Source organism: Nannobrachium achirus (genome assembly GCF_963921795.1).
Source record: "Nannobrachium achirus genome assembly, chromosome: 15".
NCBI lineage: Eukaryota > Metazoa > Chordata > Actinopteri > Myctophiformes > Myctophidae > Nannobrachium > Nannobrachium achirus.
Window position 1 is genome coordinate 17,690,076 of NC_137822.1, and position 22,669 is coordinate 17,712,744.

The window sequence follows — 22,669 nt, forward strand, 5'->3', positions numbered from 1 at the left end:
ATCGCGGATCAAAGTTGGGTCTGGGAGCTGCATGCGCAATGACATCACACACAGGACAGCGCAGGCAGTCTGCTGCCATCTTACCTGACTTAAACATCTCTGAATCAGAGACGTCTTCTGATTGGCTGTCACTGTGTCACAGCACTGTGCTTTACTTGTCTTGTACACTCTTTGGGAACCCGCCCCTCTTTCAGAATGCAGGCTCACAGCTGTGACGTGACAGTGTGTTTGTTTCGGTTTTAGCGACTTAGCGTTTGACACGTAATGAAGCGCGTTTATCTATCTGGATATGAAAAAATGAACTGCAGGCAGCAGCAATCAGGTAAATAAAGATTCAACTTGCACTGTGTGTTGTTTAACTTGTTGTGTTGTGCGTTTCAGCCTCGCTGTTGCGTGCTGGTGTTTGTTGTGTAATCTGATCTCTCTCATCATCCCTTGCTGCGGCTGCCTGTCTGACTCGCTGCAGTCAGCGACTACAGTTGTGATTTTGTTTCTGATTTTGTTTGGTTGGTTTTTTAGGTCCAGTTTGTTTGTTGTTGGTGCTGCCTGCAGCTGCTGCTGCTGGTTCTTAGTTGTTAATTTGAGATTTTGCAAAAACGAGACAGAGTACACTGTCAAAAATATTTTGTTCACCAACATTTTTTTTTCTTTTTTTTTTATTAAATAAATAGGCTACAAATAAAATAAACATGCAGCTGTTAATATGGGCTCATTGGGCTGTTTGCAGACAAATACATTTACTGCACCCAGCATTTAGCTTGTCAGAGTGGTCTTGCAGAGTTCATGTGCAACTTCTTCCAGAGAGATTGATTGACTGATTGATTGATTGATTGATTGTAGTTTCATGACAGTACAGTTCACTGGTACAAGATCAACTCAAAGGAGATCCTAGTAAGCTTTTCGCCTTATTTACACAGGAAACCTTTATGTATCTCATATAACATTGAATGACAGACAGATAGAACTCCATTATCATTTGCAAAAGGGCTCCTGCCCCCATCCTTGCAGGGGGGCCCGCGATTTTCAGGGACGCCACTAATTTTGAATGCCTTCGGCAGACTTAAAATGAGCCATTTTAATCGCGATTAATCGCGATTAACTCCAGGATTGAGTGCGATTAATCGCGATTAAAAAAAATTAATCGTTGCCCACCTCTAGTTTATTCACATATTGGCCTCATTGAGCAACAATGGAAACATGAGAGTTCTCAGCTGTCATACTTTACCTGTTTGTTGCTGGTTGGGAAACATGCTGCTACACAGCCTTCAAGTGGTCTCCCTACATTGGCATGTTATGTCACGGATGTCACGTTTGTGAAATTTTTACCTGCAGCAGAGCAACAAAGTATTACTTTCGGTGCAGTCCGTTTCTGTCTTACTGTACAAAGGCAGGACCTTTAGCCAATGAGGGAGCACCGTTCTTGGTGACGTCACCACCAACAAGTGCGACCTGATATAAATAACAAGGCGCAAGTTTGCACCTTGACAGAGTACCAACTTTCCCAAATACATGCATAAAGTACAGACAGCGCCAAACAGCACCAAAAGTAGTACTTGCGCGCTCTGCTGGTGCACAAGTAGGCCATATATGGCCACGAGTGCACAAGGCGCAAGTAACTACACTCGCTCGAGGTGCCAACTTGCGCCAGCAGAGCGCACAAGTACTGTGTTCGGTGGCGTATCTGTCGCGTATCTGTTTTTACTGTATATCAGGTCGCACTTGTTGATGGTGACATCACCAAGAATGCTGGTCCCTGATTGGCTACAGCAGACAGATACACGACAATTAGCCCATACATGGTCACGAGTGCACAAGAAGCAAGTTGGCACCTCGACAGAGTGCAGTCTAGTTTTGCCTGTTAACATTGCATTCATGGTGACCCACCATCCGCCCACTTCATGATCTGAACACACACAGAGAAATAAAGGGCCGGTTTTGTACCTTAAAAGGTACAAAGGCTTCGTCGCTGGGGGCGTACCCTCGCTGGGTACAGAATTGTACCTTTAACACTGGTACATTATTGTACCTTCTTGTTTGTACCTTATAAGGACCATTTCTGTACCCCGAGTGACAATATTGTACCTTCTTGTTTTTACCTCTAAATAATTTATGTACCCCTATAGTGACAACATTGTACCTTCTTGTTTGTACCTCTAAACCATTTCTGTACCCCCAGTGAAAATCTTGTACCTTCTTGGAAACCTTTTTACAGGTTGTAAAAAGCAACATGTAGATCTTCTTCAAACACAAAATAAAACCCAGTCAGATCTGCAATAAAACATTTATTAAAACTGTAAAAAAAAACATGAGGTCACACCCTCCAACAAGTTATCCATTCACTGTAGTATAGAATGAAAATAAAGAATAATATATTTACATTTCTAAAAGCGCACATAAAAAAGTAATTCCTTCTTTGAACAAATGAGACAACTCACAGAAAGGCAAACAAGTTAAGGAGCAGTTGGATTGATGCCAAAAGTCCAATGCAGAAGGTCTGAAGCAGTAAGTATCCATGAGGAACTGATGGCTGGAATGCAGCAACATGACAATCTGGCAGGGAACAAAGAACAAGTATAAGTAGTGAATGGATTGTTCTAAATCTTAAAATACAAAGAAAAAACATTATTTATTTATTTTTTGCACATATTTATGCTCAAACATAAATCCTAAACAAGTCAGAAGTTAATTCACACAAATGCTAACTTTATCTTTCTGCCTTCAAGCCTAAAGTTACCTTTAAATGAATTCCAGTGTGAAGCAGGCTTGATCCTTGAATAGCAGTTTGTAATGTGCTGCAGCCTTGTGTTACTGTAAGGAATACAAATACAATCAGACCCAATATTAAGTCACTCTTACCTAGTAATTACTTAAAAATACAAACAAATGTTATACAGGCATAAATAGTGTGCACTTTGAAGTTCAAAACAGCACATCCATGAGGAACAGAACAGTATCTATACCAGACAGTCTGGCTCTTAGCAAGCAGAACAATTTTAACTTTACAAATATCCAATAAATACTTCCAATTTTGAGTACATGCAATGTAGAGTGGATAAAGTCACCTGTAAACACAGTTGGGATGTCTGGAAGGCCATCTTAATCCTCCAACTTGACTTGACTGTACTTTGCAGTGCTGAATACTGGTTTTCTGGCATATACCACATGGACTCCAGTGGTGTGAATCTCCAGATATTTTCTCTAGATTTAAGCACATTAACAAATAAACATTAAGAAATATCCCTGAATGGCAATGAGGGACAAGTGTTTTCCCTGCTGCTTGAAATGTTTATTTACCTGACAGGTCTTCAGAGCAGGTCTCGTAGTGCCACCGCCTTTTTGTGCATTTATATCTAGATGTGCTCTGGAGCAGTACATCCAAAACAGGGCTCTGGCATTATCATCCAATGACCCACCTGGGTAGAAGGAAAGATGGTATAAAAGAAGCAAAACAGGATGTCACACAAATAGGGGTGGATACACTGCTTAAAATGGATTAGTTGAATAACTGAGAAAATATTTTGAGAGCATAAAATATACCTTTGGTTTTGAAAGTACATAAACAATCTATGCATATGTAGTGCAGCATTCCATTCAAGTCATCCAAGAATCTCCTGCTTCTCCTCCTGCTTCCTTGCACAAGCCCTGGTAAAGATAATGACAAAATAACAAACACATTAACCAGCCAGTATTGGTTTTGTACCTTCACACCTTTAAAGGAACATTTATGTACCCTGCGTGGCAACATTGTACCTTATTGATCTGTGCAACTCTAAAAGAACATGTCTGTACATGTCTGAGTGGCTACTTTATACTTACCCTCCACTACATTTAACAAGGAAATGCTATACTTTTAAGTTAATTCATTTATGTGAACCACCTTTTTTAGTGTACAACTAATTATTCACTCTTTGGGATAATGTCAAATGTATGCCAAGATGCCCTTACATTTAGTTAGTTATTCATTCCAACCTGCTAACTCTAACCTGATAACATAAGCTGCTAGCAGCTGACCTTTCAAACAGTTAGCACTAAACAGCACTTGAGATTAAAGTTTTGACCAATTTGGAAGAAAATAAAACACAGAGTTTTTCTCACCTTTGCCTTGCAGTCTTCCACACCTTTCAGATTTCACAGGACTTTGAGAAAAAATAGATAATTCAAATGTTCCATGTCAGCCATGTAGCTCTTGGCTCCAGACTCCAGTCCAGCAAGTAGTTAGCTGGCATGTTGAGTCACAGTCAGAATAACTTCTAGTTGTAAGTGCTTCTTACTCCAATGAGTACATTTTATGACTAATCTCAAGGTACAGTAGGCTAAACATGTTTGCTCTCTAAGCAAAAGATAAATCTCTCACTGTCTTTTCCCTCACAAACTACATCTGACTGTTGCATTTCCCCCCATAAACAGTAGCTCCTCCTCCTGGTCAAAAGGGTACAAATATGTACCTTAAGTGGCCAACAATGATTTTGTACCTTTTAAAATGCAATAAAGGTCCACAGTTGTCACCATAAGGGCCATTTAAGTACCTTCTACCAATCACAGGGTACTGTTATGACAAATGGACCTTTTAGGGTACAGAAACGTACCCTTATTTCTCTGTGTGCAGGGTCACAAACATGAGGTGCATGTTACATCACATTTGTGAAATCTTTGCCTTTGTAATATTGCATTTGTGATGTCCCACCACCCCAGTTTTATACCCAAATATGGAGATGATTGATGTCATAGTAATGATGTCATACACGATTGATTGGCCTTCAAGTACTCTGACAACGGGTACTTATAAGAGAAAGTTGAAGTTGTCTAATAGTTGATCCAGGACTATTTGTTGTCAGAGCACAGCGTTACATGATGAGGAGTTGAACAATATCAAGTTCTATATCAATTGAAATTGCTTGTTCAGCTATAGGCAACAGGTTGTTTAAGTCTTATAGCTATGGAATCGTGGGTCCGTGTCTTTGTCCTGTCAGGTCTGTGTGTGTTGTGTACCATCCTATACCCCCAGCTGGGTCGTGTCTCCACATGGGTATCCCGTGCAGAGATTGAGCAGCACCCCGGCAGCAAGTCTCTCTTGGATGATAACCATGTGGGGATTGAGCAGCACTTGGAGATGGGCCACCGCAAGCCTCTCGTTGATGATACCCAGGTGGAGATTACTGACCAGCACTTAGACAAGGGCCGTAAGCTTCTGGCAGCTGGTCAACTCGCTGAAGCACTATCCCACTACCACTCGGCTGTGGAAAGGGACCCTGACAACTACCTAACCTACTACAAGAGGGCTGCAGTGTTCCTGGCCATGGGGAAATTCAAATCCGCCCTGCCTGACCTGACCAGAGCAGTCCGGCTCAAGCCTGACTTCTTGGCTGCCAGGATACAGAGAGGAAATATCCTGTTGAAGCAAGGCAACACCCAAGAGGCCAGGGACGACTTCCAGGCAGTGCTGGATCGGAACCCTGCACACAGTGCACAGGCAGAGGCCAAGGAGCATCTGATGAGAGCCAATGAGCTGGAGGCTCTTCAGGAAAAGGCCCATGCTGCCCATCACCAGGGCCACTACAGCACTACCATCACCATGCTGGAACGAGTCATAGAGCTCTCGCCGTGGGATCCAGAGTCACGGGAGCTCCGTGCCAAATGCTACATCCACCTGCAGGATCCCCAGAAGGCTGTCCTCGACCTTAGAGTGACAACGCGGCTACGCAACGGCAACTGCGCTGCCTTCCTAAAGCTGAGCATGTTACACTACAGCCTCGGACAACACCACGACTCACTGACTCAAATCCGGGAGTGCCTGAAGCTGGATCAGGATGATAAGGAGTGTTTCAGCCACTACAGACAGGTGAAGAAACTCGGCAAGCTGCTGGACCAGGCACAGGACCTCTTCCAGGCAAGAAGGTATCAAGAAGCCATTGGCAAGTATGAGTCTGTGATGAAGACGGAGCCTAACATCCCATACTACACCAACCTGGCCAAGGAGAGGATCTGCTTCTGTCTGGTCAAGCTTAAAATGTCTGACGATGCCATAGATATATGTTCAGACGCCCACCAGAGCGACCCTCACAATGCCAACATCCTTAGGGACCGAGCCGAGGCGTTCATCCTCAACCAGGAGTATGAGAAAGCGGTGGAGGACTACCAGCAGGCCATGGAGTTTGACAGGGACAGTAATGAGATCAGAGAAGGTCTGGAGCGAGCACAGAAACTGCTCAAGATGTCCCACAAGAGAGACTACTACAAAATCCTTGGCGTCAAGAGGAATGCCAACAAGCAGGAAGTAAAAAAAGCATACAGGAAGTTGGCACAGCAGTGGCACCCGGACAACTTCCAGACAGAAGCCGACAAGAAGAAAGCAGAGAAGAAATTCATTGACATCGCCTCAGCTAAAGAGGTCCTGACCAACACAGAGATGCGGCAAAAGTTTGATGCTGGTGAGGACCCACTGGACCCAGAAAGCCAGCAGAACGGTGGCCAAGGTGGGCAGGTGCACTGGCCCTTCCACTTCCATCCCTTTGATTCTGGTAACAACTTCCATTTCAAATTCCACTATAATTAGGAAGGTGGATGTGGACTAAGAGGATAATGGAGGCCAAAGGTCTGTGGATTTTTCATTTACAATTGAAGGTGTGTATGTATGTGTGTCTATCCCTCTGGAGCCTGGACACATATACCCATATATGGGCATGCTTCACATCGATGTGTAATACCGATGTCGTAGTGCTGATGTTAGAGTGACTGACGTCATAGACTGGCCTCAAAATACGTTGTGCCCATTTCTGCAACGCAATAACCTAAGCACTGCTATGTACAGGTGCCATAGAGCTGGCATCATAGACTGACCTCCAAGTTGATAACTGAATACAACAATCACATTAACTTAAACATACCAACACAGGACGTAGCCACAATACAAAAAAAGAGAAAGAAAGAAATATATGTGAAAACAAGCTTTTTTTTTTTTAATCTCTCATCTATTGAGTCCAACTTCTGCGAGGCATGCCAGGTCTTTAGTTTTGACTGTATATAGGTACCCCAGTTTTTTTTCTCCCTTCAATTGGATTCCAAAGTTTGTGAGAGGCCTATTTTACAGAAGATTACGAAAATCATGAAAGCATCATCTGATCGACCCCGAATCATATTGAGTGGCCTCTCAACAACCATCTAGTAGGCCACATAACCACAAATGCAGCGACACTTAAGCCTTACAGCTGATCCAAGGTATAGGTCTGTGTCATTTGGGGGCTTTGTCAGAGTCTGTCTGTCCCTTTTGTGCCCATAAATGAAGGAGTCTGGGAGAAGGTAAAACATCTGCATGCTAGTTTAAAGCTCCCAAAATGTTTATTTAATGGCACAACTTGTGAAAAGTTGAGGTGGATGTTGTAGAAACGCTATTTACCCCATAACATAGCTTTCTCTGGCAGGGACATGCTGGGCCTCTGATTCAGCCCGGGAAAAAGAGTTGGAGAGGCCCTCATTGCGTGCTATTGAGAGATATCTCTCTCTATAGCGCTGCAGCTACTCAAAGGTTTGCCATTTCAGATCATGACAAGTGACAAGCCACTGGGCCAATTACTGTACATGAGTTATATTTCGTTGTCGGGTGGAATCCAAAACCGTTTGTTTTGTATTTATCATTTTAAAAATGATTTAAACTAGTGAAAACAGCCGATCTACAAGCACACAACGCCTCGCACCGCGAGGCGTTGTGTGCTTGTAGATCTGCTGTTTCACTACTTTTGTGCTGGAGATACAAGATTTCTGCCCGACAGTAGCGATTAACTTTTTGGCTGCCCAGCCCCCAAAATGGAACGAAGGCCGACATTTTATTTTAAATTTTTCCTAATGGCCGGCCTGGACCGGCCGTTCGGGAGTTGTCCCGCTCTTCCCAATGGCCAGCACGTCCCTGTTCTCTGGTCTTGATGGCTGCAAACCGTGACTTGCACAGCGCTGGGTAGGCCATTGCCCCACCCCACCCCACCCAACCTGGCTGCGATATATGCTCCATGGAGTTCCCCTTTTTAGTTAAAATGCTTTTTCTTTCTATGTACCTTACATGGAAGACTTTAGAAGCTCTACCTCCTTTGAACATTGTCCTGTTCAGTCATTTTGAAAACTTCAGAAAGATTTACATTTACATTCACAATTACGTTTCCAATTTAAGTAAAAAGAAAACAAAAGAGATCCACTTCTACTGTCTACTGCTTTCATTGTTTCACTGTACATGAACATTTGAACAATACAAATACAAGCTGTCCTCCTTCACAGTTCCATTACTCAGACGATCTCTTTGAAGTCACAACTGTAATGAAACCCCACCCTTCTGACTGGGTGTCTCTCAGTGACTGAAGCATTTAAAGAATAAACTAAAATTACTAGTAAGACCCCCTAAGGGAGAGAAGCGACCTCGCCCTCAAGGGCGAGGTCGCGCACATAGCGTGTGCACATGGGCACGTGCACGCATCTGCCTGCCTGGGTGACGGCAGACTGCTGGGCAAGCGTTATGGCATGGGATCAACTTTGACAACAAAAAAAGGACCGACCTGATTGAGTTGAAGAAAATGTGGTCATATTTTCACAAATATGGAGATGACCAATGTCTTCATAGATGTCTGATGTCATAGACCACGTGAGACTGACACAATATGTCCATATATGGGCATTCCCAGATATGCGCTTAATATTGATGACATCAGAGCTCTCTACAGTATACTGTATATGGTCATAAAAGGGACAAGGACGTGTATTATCCCTTTTGTCATCAAGACATCAGATCACGCCCCAAATATGGAGCATGAGGTGTAACAGACAGACGGACATGAGCTGCAAGTTTTCATACTAAATAGCTACTGAATCATTTAAACCAATAATTCAATATGCTCCTCTGATATAAAGGATTTAGCATCAGGCGTGGATGTTCATCCATGCCTTACCCCTTATCCTTAAACTTATTTTCTTTTACTATTTTGACAAACATTTTTAAATAGTTCAAACAGCCGATCTACAAGCTTATAACATGTCAATGTAGATTGGCTATTTGAATTATTTTAAAATGCTTTTCAAAATAGTAATAAAAGGGCAAAGAAATGCATATAGGCTGCACTGGTTTACATCACTGTGTTAAAGTGATCCCTGACTAATACGACAAATATGTCTTAATACATTATAATTGTCCTCTATAACTACAATGTAAAATTAAAAACACCTTAAATATTGTATTTCTTCTAGAAATAGCTAATCTTTCACTCAGTAGGGGAACTGCCTGTCGGAAGTTGATGATGTCATAAATGTCATGTGTCATTTTTATGGCATGCATGTGCAAAAAAAAAAAAAACACAAACACATTTGAAATATTGATTTGTTGCTCATATTAACCATAGGAAGTATTAAGTTTGTTTTTATTTTCACATGCATGCCATAAATTCCATAGGGATAGATCACACTTGACATTTATGACATCATCAACTTGCGACAGGCATTTCCCCTATCGAGTGAAAGATTAGCTATTTCTAGAATAAATAAAATAATTGACGTGTTTTTAATTTTACGTTGTAGTTATAGAGGACAATTATAATGTATTAAGGCATATTTGACGTATTAGTCAGGGATCACTTTAAACACATACACACTGATACTGTATAATAACAGAATGAGTAACACTTGAGCACTTGGTGAAACCTAACTTCACAACATGCTATACCAGTAAGACTCCCTAATCGGTATCTCCTGTCACACTGCTGACATCAGTATGACATCACACCGTACACAAATGACCCTTATATGAGACCGGCATTATCTACCGACAGATTAGTAACAAGATGTCAAAATCATTGAAGGTTTACCCTACTAACCAACTGTTTACCATAGCAACCATGTTTTTTACCTTAGCAACCAACTGTTTACCCTAGCAACCAACTGTTTACCACAGCAACCATGTTTTTTTTACCCTAGCAACCAACTGTTTACCCTAGCAACCAATTGTTTACCATAGCAACCATGTTTTCTTACCCTAGCAACCAACTGTTTACCCTAGCAACCAACTGTTTACCATAGCAACCATGTTTTTTACAGGGCCTGGGATTGATGACATCAGAAATCTCCATATATGGGCATGAAAGGGATTTTGTTTCTGGAAATATGTCTGTGGGGTGCCACATTTGGAATAAAACACTTACATCACACATCTGGATATCCATACAGCCCATCTAGTTTGCCTGTGTCCATTTATGCCCATATATCTGATGACATTGGGACAATGATCTCCATATATGGGCATAAAACTTATGTTAATTAGTAAAGCCTGGGGATCTCCATATATGGGCATGAGGGGTACCCTAAAAGGGCATCATCTGGGAATAGCAAATATAGTTATCCTAGAAAGTGAAAATCTTACATCAAAGGCCATAACTACCTACCTACCACCATACTGCATTCCTCATTAAACTACCTACCAGTAAGATGCCTAAGGGAGAAAAGCAAAGGGCGAGGTTGCACCATTTCTTGGTCTTCTGGCCAGTGATGTATATCGGACCATTTAACCATATATGGAGACATCTGGTACCCATAGATATTCACAGATATGGGCTTAATATTGATGACATAAGGGATCTCCATATATGGGCGTAAAAGGGATTTGGTTCCCCTGGCATCACAGGGATCTCCATATATGGGCATAAAATGGATTTGGTTACCCTGGCAACACGGGGATCTCCATATCTCCATATATGGGCATAAAAGGGATTTGGTTCCCCTGACATTACAGTGATGTCAGTGGCTGGTTCTACAGAGGGGATCTCCATTTATGGGCATAAAAGGGAATGTATGTATGATGATGTCAGATATCATAGACGTCATAGGACTTTCACATAACGAATAACTGAGTAAGCATGTAAACCCGTAAAATCTATATTTGGGCATGGCTGATTTATGACCTCATCATGATGACACGAGCAAACACAGCTGAATTGTATAAATGATCAGTGCAGAAACCAACAGAAGTATTTGACCAAGACTCATGATCTTCAAGAACCCTGAGAACCTGTATTGTTTGGTATTTTACCATTTTTGGTGTTTGAAATGTTGAACTGGACTTTACATCGTGAAAGTGGATTCAATATATTGAGACTAGGGTAAAAAAACATGGTTGCTATGGTAAACAGTTGGTTGCTAGGGTAAAACCATGGTTGCTAAGGTGGTTGCTAACGTACACTAACAGACCAGCAACAACAGACTGTTGCCACAGCAACGTACACAAAGGTTTGTGTACACATGTGGTGTGATGTCATACTGATGCGGAGATATGAGCAGGGCAAAGGTGTGACGTGTGACGTGTGACCGACCGACCGACCGACCGACCGACGGACGGCCGGTGGAGGTTTTGATACTAAACTGCGACCTTACGGTCGCAATTAGCATGTTGTGAAGCACTCCTCTGACTTCAACTTACATGCTTCAAGGAACGTCTTTGCTTGATGTTTGTGCTGCTGTACCAATATAGGTGGTAGCACCGTAGCACGTGCAGTAGGACTTCATTCTTTTACAGGGCAACACTGTGATCTAGGGCCCTTCCGAAGTGTGAAATGTTGCGCTGGACGGTGCATCTGAAAGGAGGCCCGATGACAATCTATCTCGTTGCTGTGGTAGCGGGACACAAGGTGTTTTCCTTTGGAGGACACTGTAACGTCAATAGAAAGGATCAGATTGAAGTGCACATCTTCAATACAGTGCCTTTGCGCTGGAGGAAGTTGCCCCCAGTGACAGGTGCACTTCCACTTGAGGTTCCGTCCACACGTGATGGCCAGACAGCTGTGCTAATAGAAGACATCATCTATATATGGGGCGGGCTTACCTATCCAGGGGTGTATTGCAACATCATTTATGCATATGATATTGACACGCACAGGTGGTTCAAACCCAAGATTTCTGGGACTGCTCCAGAAGCGATGCACAACCACTCAGCCTGTGTCTTGGGGAAGTTCATGTATATCTTTGGAGGATTCGTTGAGAGATTTCAGAACACTATTGGAATCTACAAGTTGGACACCACCACAATGGTCTGGTCTTTCATTAACACCAGGGACACTCCGGCACCTGCTCCATCATTTCACTCTGCCACCATCATCGGGACAAAGGTGTTCGTATTTGGGGGCCGACTGGGCTCAGACCAGTACAAGATCTATAACAACATCAGTGTGTTTGACACAGACACCAACTGCTGGCTGAGCACGCCTTCAGCAGAGCTTGTTCCAGAAGGACGCAAGGGCCATTCAGCCTTTGCCTACAATGGAGAGCTGTACATATTTGGTGGTGAAAACCTGAACCGGTGCTTCAATGATATGTGGAAATTCAATCCAGAGACCTTCACTTGGAAGAAGGTTGAACTTGGGCCTAAAGGGAAAGGTCCGCGTCCATCGACATCTAGGATGTGCTGTTGCATGGTGGGAGATTGTGTCATCCTCTTTGGAGGATACAGATACACACCTGATGAGTTGTACATGTTAGACCTAAGTCCTAGTATGAAGACATTATGCAAGCTAGCTGTTATCAAGTTTGGTCTGGAGCATTCGGGACTCCCACACAACATCAGGTGGGAACTGGCAGCCATGACTACCACCAGCAAGAGAAAGCACAACAGCCCTCTAAAAAGAACGCACAAAAAACAGCGAACCCACTAAAAGAACTTCCAGGAAATGGAGCCGAAGAAAGGGAAAGACAAGAAGATTGGCTCCCTCATTCAGATGGGAAAGAAAGCAGAGCACAGGAATATGCTCTGTGATACCCAACAGGAACTAAGCAGCATCATACATGAGAATAGAAGACTCTACTACTAACTGAAGTACTTCACTTGCTGTCAATCAGGAATGAATGTAGAAATTAGATGCTTTGTGCAAAGGAACTGACAGTTATGGAATTCTTTTTTTTTAAATGCCTGTAGATTTTCCAATGACCTAAATGTATAGGGCTGAAGTGGTTAATGTACTGTATGTCTTGTAATAATAATCAAAATCTACAAAGTACCTAGTAGGTCTAACTAAGTTTTCAAATAATTGTATTGGAGTAAAAGTACAATATTTGCTTCTGAGATGTAGTGGAGTAGAGTACAGAAAATTGGAAATACTCCAGTAAAGTAAAGAATACCTCAAGATTCTTCTTTACTTGAGTAAATGTATTTAGTTACATTACACCACTAACACACAGCTCAGAACATACTAGAATATGTTATCATAAATTATTGTTTACTACATAAATATGCTTCTCAATTAGTAATTCTCAATTTAGCAACTCATATAGTAACACGTAAAATCACATTTTCATCAAGTAAAATTAACTTACAGGCTATATATTGTAGGTGTGTATATATAGATTGTCCCCCAGATATTCTGTATTTCTTTTTTATTTTCATTAGGATCAGATGTTTCTGAATGCATCAGAAACATCTAGAAATCTAAAAAACAAATTCTTTATGGTTATGGCTTGCGTAAAACATCTCCACTTTTCACATAAATAAAAAAGTTATTTTTATTCCAAAATCTAACATGACACAAAACTCCACATTTCACATTGGGTTAATTCTTTATATGAAAGGTAAATTATAACATTTCTCAATCTCAATTTATTTACCTTGTAATTCTTGTTTCCGATGAAGATTAAATGATTTATTGAAATTATACAGTGTACGGTTTCCACAAGCAAATTCCGCAAGTATTTAAAATAAAATGTCTAAAAAGTATGAAATGTGAAAACATCAATCAATTAGTATAATAGGCAATAGTAAAATGAAACTGATTGATAGACATAGAGATGGTTGGAAATTTCTCTCTATAAAGACAGCTGATGGCTCTGTATCTATTTTCCTGAGATGGCTTATACTTGATTTGTAATTATTTTATACACATTGCGCAGCACTGTGATCTTGTAGATTAGCAATATTCGGTGTGTGACACCGGCATGCAACAATGTACAGGGTTCCCACACATTTTTACCAATTAATTTTTCCAAAACGTTTCCAGAATATTTAACCCAATTTCCAGGACTATATAACAATAATTCAGCTCAATAACAGGTCGCTTACTCCTATGCGCAATGCCCAAAGACAGGTTGTGTATGCCAGTGGTTCTCAACCTTTTCAGGCCGTGACCCCCGAAATAATCATATTTTAACTGGGCACCCTGACGAGCACTAAGAGTTGAGGAATTTTGTATAACACTGTTCTATTGTGAAAATAGCAGATCTACATGCTCACGTTGCGAGGCGTTGTGAGCATGTACATCGGCTATTTTCACAATTTCTGCCTAAAATATTTGACAATTTGGCCCATGTTTAATTTGTAATTTCAGAGGTATTAACAAAATCAATAACCAAAGACAATGCATAGCTATTTTTTCCAGGACCTTCCAGGACCCTTGAAAAATTCCAAAACCTTTCCAGTAGCCTACTGGAAAAATATTTTTCTAATTTCAAAATATTTCCAGGAATTTCATGACCGTGGGAACCCTGAATGTATAAATTTGGCTTTAATCTAATTAGATAGTCCCCTCTGCAGCTACCAAGCTCTCAACTGCAGCCCAGTCCAGTTTGCTGAGGGTTGTACTTGCACTTCCTGACGGGTTCTCCAGCCAATCCATCCATGACGTGCCTGGTCTGCTCACATCATTCTGACCATCAGTTCGCCCAGTCACACCCACACCCTAAGCAGAAAAACAAACACATGAAACGACAACATCTCTAAACTTCTAATGCAGGGATTTTTAAAGTGGGGACATTGAGAAGGTGCCAGTGGGTCCCCAACCAAATGAAAGATAGTTTAATTCCGTTATAACTAGAGTTGTTCTTATACCGATACAGTATCGGAGAAGTTGCTGATACTGCCCAAAATGGTGCTAGCGGTATCGGAGAGTGTTCCAGTCTATGCCAATCTAATTATCACATTTAATTTACAGTGAATAATGTTTAGTTTGTTTTGATTGCTTCAATTGATATTGAACTACTGTGGTTGCACTTTAACAATTGCTGCAATTGTTATTTATTGCTAGACATTTCTATTATGCATTGGTAGTGGATCAGTACTCTGAATCAGCCCAATTACCCAACTGCAGGTATTGGAATAGGTATCGGGAAGGAAAAAATTGGAACAGCTCTAATTATAACTGAATAAATATACTAGAAATTACTACAATTACGTTATGAAGTTAATCATAAAAAAATAAAAAAATAAACACTTGATTGATGCTTTAATTTATAAATCCAGACATACCAGATCCATATCCAACAAGCTACGGATTTCTGGAGGGGGGATCCATGGGCTCACGACATCTCTTTCCTCTTCGAAGTCCATCTCCCTCTGCTCCCTCCTTACTTCATCCCTTACAACAGCATGCCTTCCAGTCGGAGATTTGCTTTGTCTCGTCTTCCCTTGTCCACACGGTTGTCTGTGCATTCCTTCAGATTGGTTGATCATGTTTGACTTGCACTTGCCCTTGACGTTAGTGATCATGCCACGTCGGGTCACCTGAGACAGACAGTCCCTTGGCAGAGAAGTCACTGATCGAAAACAAAAATCACACATAAACTTATGGTCAACATCCTTTGTGGCAGTGGTTCTCAAAGTGCGGTGGGGTGAGTTGTGTTGTCGTTACACTTGTGATGTTTGGGTTAGGGCAGTTTCTATTGAATACGAATCAAGTGGGCCATATCTATTGTATTGTAAGAGTTAACCTGGCTGTGAACTAATCTGTGAACTAAACTGAATCGGCACACCTAAACCTTCACCTCTGACTCGTTATATACTTCATCAGACACATTATGTTTACACATATTTTGTGAAATACGCACAGAGCATACTTTGTATATAGTGTGTATTCGTAGAATTAATTATATAATATAGCATCAAAATCAGTTTAACCACTTTAACCACATATGCATCAGCTATTTGAAAATAGCTGATGTACAAGCTCACAATGTGTCGGAATGTGATTCGTTGTGTGTGAGCTTTCAGAGCTGCCATTTTGAAAAGAATTTGAAACAGTTTGAATATTACTGAAATATTTTTTAACAAAAATAGCAAGTTTGAGAACCACTGCTTTATAGCATTACATTTACTAAAGGTTGAGCTGTAGTGAAGACAGACTGTAGTAGGTGAAATCTCAATAAGCATTTTGTATAACAAGATCAAGCAGTTGAATACCCAAGTGACATACCTGGTCTTTGTAGTCCCAGCCTGCTATGAAGATTATTTCCTTGTCGTTCAGTGTTTTCCCAAGGACAAATGTGGGGGCGAACTTGTTGTGACTGGGACTTTGGTCTCATTCTTTTACCACCAGCAGATACACTTTTAGCCCTTTGACAAAAAGAAAAGCACGTCCATTATGTTCCTCATATACACATTATTTCAGGTTACTTTTATATCACTGTGAACGCTGTATGGCATAAGGCACGTCACACTTTTCCATGTATTACTAATGTGCAACAACATGGCAAAAGCATTACAGCTATTCTTGGAGTTTGTTCAGTTCAGATGTCAGGTGCATTGGTGAGCTTTGATATTTCATTCACAGATAACATGCCACTTGTAAGCAATAAATGCAGCCATCAAAATGCTTCTGCTATATTTTTGCCTTTTTAAGTGATGTTTATAGTCACAGAGAGTATATTTTTGCACTATGCACTTTGATTTTTTTTTTAGAGAGATTTTGCCAATACCTATATTGTATTGTCAACTGCAATATCATGTGTCAATCATTACATTCCCATACATGAATCATCCCACTGTGTTTAAGATTGTCCTGCAAGGGCAGGCATGCACGAATAAATGTCATTCTGTATATAGGAAACAATATACCAGTAACTATCACAACTGTGGCGCTTGTAGTTGGTCTACCTGCTCTAAGTGCTCTTCTTGTATTCTTGTGGTTGGGTATAGGACCACTACAGGTTGACAAGTATCCATGAAGCTTAAAACGCAACACATCCTCTGCTCAAACAGTCTTTGGGTACTCGCTTTATTATCAAAATGTCGGCATATAACTAACTCTTCAAAGATTTATGCATACAGGGTAATGGTTACTGATACCTGTTTCTGCCATGTGCACTGCCAGTGGTCTGAGCTGTAGCAGACAGTATGGAGGTAGCAGAAGGGGCCCCTTGGGTTTGCAAGGAGTTGGGCAGGGTTAGAGGAGTAGTGAGAAGGTCATTGATCAATGTACAGGCCGCATGGGTCCTCTGGTTATTTTGCTCTAAAAGCATTGTCCTGCAATGAAACAGACCGCTCTTATGAACAAACACACATTAACACAGTCAGATATTATATATACGTACATACTGTACTACTGTACATACTTGTCCTTTTCCAGCTTCATCTTCCTGATTGCAGCTGGGTTTTTGTATGTTGACTTCTGTAGAAAACAGTGGTAGGATCAACATTAATAATTGAAGCCCCATTTCAAAAATAATGAAAACAGCCTATCTAAAGGCATTGTGAACTTATAGATCATATATTTCAGCTATAAAAACGTTCAAACCATAATCATTTTTTTGAATCTGTTCTCCAAAACCTTGCCTGTAATTACGTGCCAAGAAAATATATACCATCGTCAAAGCAAATACAATTTGCAGTCTTTCTCACCAATGTCACAGAAGTGGAGTAAGGTCTGTACTCTCTTTCTCTCATTCCCTCTCGTTGTTTTTGATACTCTGAGAGTCTTTCTCTTTGTTTGCTCCTCATCCAAATCCTTAACTCCTTCCTGTTCTCCTCCTCTTCAAGAAGCACGTTCCTCTGCAACGTATGTCTTCTGTGCTGCTGGTCTTGCCTGCTTTCCATTACACATTTCACATTACTTTGCTGCCGAGTGGTAATCATGTTTTTTGCAGACTTGGAATCATAACGGGGTTGTCAGGGTTGATTTACACAGTTAATAATTTTAAGTGTTTACAATACCTCTCGAGGTGGGCAGCTGGTGTCTTGGGCAATCCTCCGAGGTTAGTGGGAGATAAAACCCCTTCCTTCACCAACTCACCCAAGATATCTGCCACATCACTTAAACCCAGAGTATCATTTGCCCACCTGAGACAGGGAGAAGAGAGACACACAAAAAGAAAAGAAAATTAAGAGTGAATGGAGAACAATAAAATACATGTTTATTAGTATAGTAAAACAAAGGACTCAAATCTGAATAATGTTATGTTAAGACTTACGTTTCAGAGATTCCTGATGTTGTAGGTGCTTCTGTCATCTTATCTTTCACATCTACAGGAGCAACACAATCAGTCAACACAGAGATTAAACTGGTGAGAGATACAACTGGGAAGAAATCCAACCTGACTTCCAGGTGACTACAAAATAAGTTACATGCAATTTGGACTGCTACTGTACTGCAACACCTAGATTCTGTTCCGGATCGGCGGTTGCGAGTGCCTGTTGCTTCAGTGTTGGGTGACACGCAGCTAATGCCTAATTTATACTCCGGTGTATGACAATGTCCTATGCCAAAAACGGCTTGCAGATCTGCTACTTTTGGTGTGTGACACTTGCAGTAAGCCCCATGTAGATAGTGTTTTCCAAAGGTGCTTGCACTGCCCTCTCTCATACAGTATGTGCATGTATGTACTGTATTTGTTATAATTCTGAACCCCCAGGAGACAGGCTTACAGCTATCCACATTCAGCTACTTCACAAATTAGCTATCATCTACAGTACTCTCAACAAGGCTCTTATTGGATCACACTGAAATACACGTGTTTCTAATACCACCACTAGCGTGTTCTGGTAACATTAGCCGTTTGTCTGGTAATTAGAGATACTTGGCCTACAGTAGTCCTCCTGTTTCAAGTCTGTCCATGTGGACAGACAAGGCTCAGTATTTTGTCCACATGAGCAAATCATTTGGAAGGTATTATTACTCAATTTTCCATTTGATCCATTGGCTACAACAGTTTATAATACTATGTCAAAAATGCAGGTGTAAAAGCACATCCATTATAAATGTGAATTGAATTGTATTTCATGCCAAGGCCTCAGTATATAATAAATAATACATCAAATATGTGTCAGTAATATTTTAAGTTTAAATCATTTATTTATTTCATTATTTAAAGGGTCATGAAACCCTAAGTTGAGTTTGTAGTTTGTTTTGCCTTTTTTTTTTATACAGCTGATTGAAAACATGGCAGGCTAGTAAGCAACACAGCTGCCTTCAGCTAATAACATTTATAATGTAGAAGTAGGGGCATTATAATGGAGGGTCTGCCCAGAGCCATGGGTGTGCCACTGCCAATGTGTAATCATAGGCAGTAGTATGCTGTAGCCATGTTGCATACACTGTACAATTTTCAACCTTGATATGTGCAGAATCAATCCATTGTGCTTTTGATTAAAAAAGCTTAAATCCCAAAGCACAAGGCAAAGCATAATTTATTATTAGCAGCATTATTTTAATGTGGTTCAATAATGAACATAATATTCACCTGTAGGACTGTGAAGGCTTGAAGAAGCATTTCTATAAATAGCAGCAGTCCCAGGAGAGAGTACGGACTCTAGATTAGGAATGGAGCAGTTGTGGTCTTCCTCCTCCTCTATACAAGCATTTGGTTCAATCAAAGTGTGTGGCCGTGGTGTCCATGCTGAAACAAAAGCGGACATTAATTATATTGTGATGTTTCAATCCATTATGTAATTATGTCACAACTGAATCATCAAATTTTTGTTTCTTTAATTAAATTGGATTCAAATCAGGATTTATTTGGGCGACCTGATTAGTGAGGTTGGTTTGGTTGAGACATAAACAGAGTGCCTAGTCGAGCAAGAACACCTGGAAGCTTGACGAGTGAGGGTTTATTAGATAACAATATTAATACCCAGAGTTCCGATCTGGCTGTGACAATATGTCAACTTTTTTGGTTCTTTCTTTTACAATTTTTATTGAAGAAATGTCTGTCATCAAACCTCTTTTTGGCACATCCAGGCTGACCGTTTTGTTCTTCACATCAGGGGCTGTGACTGGCGTAAGTGTCTCAATGGTGTTCACCAACTAGAGGAGAAAGACAAGTGAGAAAGAGACAAAGAGGGAAGTGAAAGGCTTCAAGCTATCATACACATTCTATCTTAACAGAAATGTCAAGACCTGACAAACCTGGGAAACATGATGAATGGAAAAAGTATTAGTGTAACAATAACAATGTATTGGATTAGTGATTTATTCTTTTTCTGCATCTTCAGGGCAGATTTGTTATTATTGAAATGCATTTTTATTATTAAAAAAGGAACAAAGAAAAGTAAGCCACAGCTGAGCAAACCATTATTAAACTTTGTGAGAAGGTATTTCCTAGACAGGATGTATGTGCGTGTGTGTGTGTGTGTGTGTGTGTGTGTGTGTGTGTGTGTGTGTGTGTGTGTGTGTGTGTGTGTGTGTGACTGTGTGTGTGTGTGTGTGTGTGTGTGTGTGTGTGACTGTGTGTGTGTGTGACTGTGTGTGTGTGTGTGTGTGTGTGTGTGTGTGTGTGTGTGTCATAAAATATAACATTAGGACAGGTTCAGGTTTCAAATATAACGATATACCAGTGAGGTAAAAAATCACGGTTATGGGCCAGGCTCTGGCTTGATTTTCATGCCCAATTCAGACCTCCAAGAAGGCTCAAGACGACATTGCCAACATACCAGCCTGGAGTTGGCAAACTCCATCTCCATGTGGTCTGCAATCCTTTGCAGGGCCGCCAACTGGGCATCCATCTCTGACAGGCGGGCAGAGGCCTGGACAATCGGTGGTACGGGTAAGCTGCTCACGGTATCACGGGCCACTGACGGAATGGTCATGTGCTGCAGTAGGCTGACTGTCACTGGGTCTCCACTGGGCTCAACAGGCTGGAGCGTCTCAGGGACGTCTACACGGTACACAAGAGATTAGGGTCCAGCAGGAATAAAACCTATTCTAGAATTATTGAATGCTTTAACCAGTGAAAAATAGCAGATATACAAGCTCACAGCGCGGCACCGAGTGCCGCGCTGCAAGCTTGTAGATCTGCTATTTTTGAAAAAGTTGTGAAAATGTGTGCAAATCTTTGAATATATGTATTTTCAAAGCGAACGTTTGTAACTCAAATTTTGCTTCTGGGTGGTCCCTGGAACTAAATATTTTGAGATGGGAGTCCGTGGCCAAATAAATATCATTTTGGGGGTCCTTCACATGAAAAGGTTTGAGAACCACTGACATAGTAGTCTCTCAAGAACAGACTAACTGAGCTCCAGTTAAGTGAAAAGGACCTTTTCTTTGACGATGGCTGGCCAGATTGCTGACATAGAAACATAGGTTTTTCAAAAAATCTTAGAAGGATTCAACAGACACTTATAGAATCTGGTCAAAATTCAAATGTTCACAATTTAGCGGAATAGCAGATCTACAAGCTCGCAGCGCGGCACTCGCTGTGAGCTTGTATATCTGCTATTTTTCAATAGTTAAAGCATAAAATAATGATACTGTACACTATAATGTGTACCCGTTCTAAATGGGTTGGGTGCTTTGCCAAAGATCTTACCTGGTGGAGTTATGGGTCTCGGGTCCCCCTCTGTAACCGTTACAGAGGCGTGTGCAGCAGTAGGGGCATCGTTAATAACAGAAAGTGCCATTAAATGGAGTTCTGCGGAAGTAGGAGAATGGGGCTGGGTGGCAGGAACATCCTGCATCGCTGGGCTGGGACAGGCTGGTAGGTCCTGGAGCAGGGCTCCATCCTCCAAGTCAACGACATTGATGAACTGGTGGCCCTGAAGTTCCTGAGTGAGAGAGAGACAGAGGAGACAGAAATTGGGAATAGGCAGAGAGAGAGAGAGATGAAGAAACAGAAAGAGACATAGAGAGACAGAAAGTGAGATGGGTTGCCGATGGATTGCTTAGTACATTTTCAATTACCTTTTGAGTCTTTAACTCTGAGAGTGTAAAAACAGAACCATCTTGTTCCTTTTGTACACTCTCATTGAGTTACAAATGGATCTGTAGATTGGGGTCCCGGAGATTAAAACATGGTATCAAATCGTGGGATGTTGAAATTCAAAAAAGGTTGAGAAACCCTGTTTACCTGATCCCTGTTTTTTTCCTGTGTGTCTTGATCAGGGGTTTCAAGATGCAGACGGGCGGTCGAATCAGTAGGAAGCACTGTAGCAGAGGATTGAGCTGCGTGGAGAACACACATACATAGAGGGAGAGAGGCAAGTTAAACAAATCAATGATGACACATTCATAACACTGTATTAATTTCTTACTTATGTCTGACACACCTACTGAGGTATGGTTGTCGACAAATTTACACTAGTGTTGAATTCTGTAATTCACACTACAATCTATCCATTATTCTTGATAGTATGCTTCTAATAGGTTTAATATAGTTTACATTAATTTATTAACTGTACTTGGAGTTTATAAAGAAACTAATGACCTAGTATGAGCATACTGTACATGGTCTAGTAAAACCTACATACATAATGTCTGTTTGGAGAATAAATATACTGTGTGCGCGCGCGCACACACACGCACACACGCACACACACACACACACACACACACACACACACACACACACACACACACACACACACACACACACACACACACACACAGTATAGTGATAATGTCCCGTACACACTGTATAATGATACAAAAAAAGGCTAGTACTGTGAGAACGATTTTCATTAAAC

At 41.1% G+C, this 22,669-nt stretch overlaps 2 protein-coding genes and 1 long non-coding RNA gene across 3 annotated transcripts in view; 1 reads left to right on the forward strand and 2 right to left on the reverse strand.

Annotated features, from left to right (window-relative positions):
* Positions 1 to 2,327: 2,327 nt before the first annotated feature.
* LOC308299479 lies at positions 2,328 to 4,453 on the reverse strand. Its single transcript, XR_013962781.1, has 6 exons — positions 4,096 to 4,453; positions 3,538 to 3,642; positions 3,295 to 3,413; positions 3,063 to 3,198; positions 2,735 to 2,808; positions 2,328 to 2,550 (listed from the first exon to the last, which is right to left on the reverse strand). It is a non-coding gene; the product is annotated as an uncharacterized lncRNA (long non-coding RNA).
* A 483-nt stretch (positions 4,454 to 4,936) lies between these two features.
* LOC308299645 (dnaJ homolog subfamily C member 3-like) lies at positions 4,937 to 6,553 on the forward strand (the record flags this gene model as incomplete). Its single annotated transcript, XM_080743437.1, has 1 exon — positions 4,937 to 6,553. One exon carries the CDS (start codon positions 4,937 to 4,939, stop codon positions 6,551 to 6,553), a length of 1,617 nt encoding a protein of 538 aa, XP_080599563.1.
* Positions 6,554 to 13,672: 7,119 nt separating this feature from the next.
* Positions 13,673 to 22,669, reverse strand: part of cplane1 (ciliogenesis and planar polarity effector 1) — a 36,410-nt gene continuing 27,413 nt past the window's right edge. The window contains exons 37-49 of the mRNA XM_080743438.1: positions 22,054 to 22,148; positions 21,517 to 21,751; positions 20,642 to 20,865; positions 19,931 to 20,015; positions 19,453 to 19,608; positions 18,184 to 18,235; positions 17,927 to 18,052; positions 17,615 to 17,798; positions 17,329 to 17,384; positions 17,063 to 17,239; positions 16,191 to 16,330; positions 15,248 to 15,534; positions 13,673 to 14,681 (exon numbers count right to left, since the gene is read on the reverse strand). Of these exons, the coding sequence (XP_080599564.1) occupies positions 14,517 to 14,681; positions 15,248 to 15,534; positions 16,191 to 16,330; positions 17,063 to 17,239; positions 17,329 to 17,384; positions 17,615 to 17,798; positions 17,927 to 18,052; positions 18,184 to 18,235; positions 19,453 to 19,608; positions 19,931 to 20,015; positions 20,642 to 20,865; positions 21,517 to 21,751; positions 22,054 to 22,148 (1,982 nt within the window). The 3' untranslated portion in view covers positions 13,673 to 14,516. The remainder of the gene's footprint in view (positions 14,682 to 15,247; positions 15,535 to 16,190; positions 16,331 to 17,062; positions 17,240 to 17,328; positions 17,385 to 17,614; positions 17,799 to 17,926; positions 18,053 to 18,183; positions 18,236 to 19,452; positions 19,609 to 19,930; positions 20,016 to 20,641; positions 20,866 to 21,516; positions 21,752 to 22,053; positions 22,149 to 22,669) is intronic.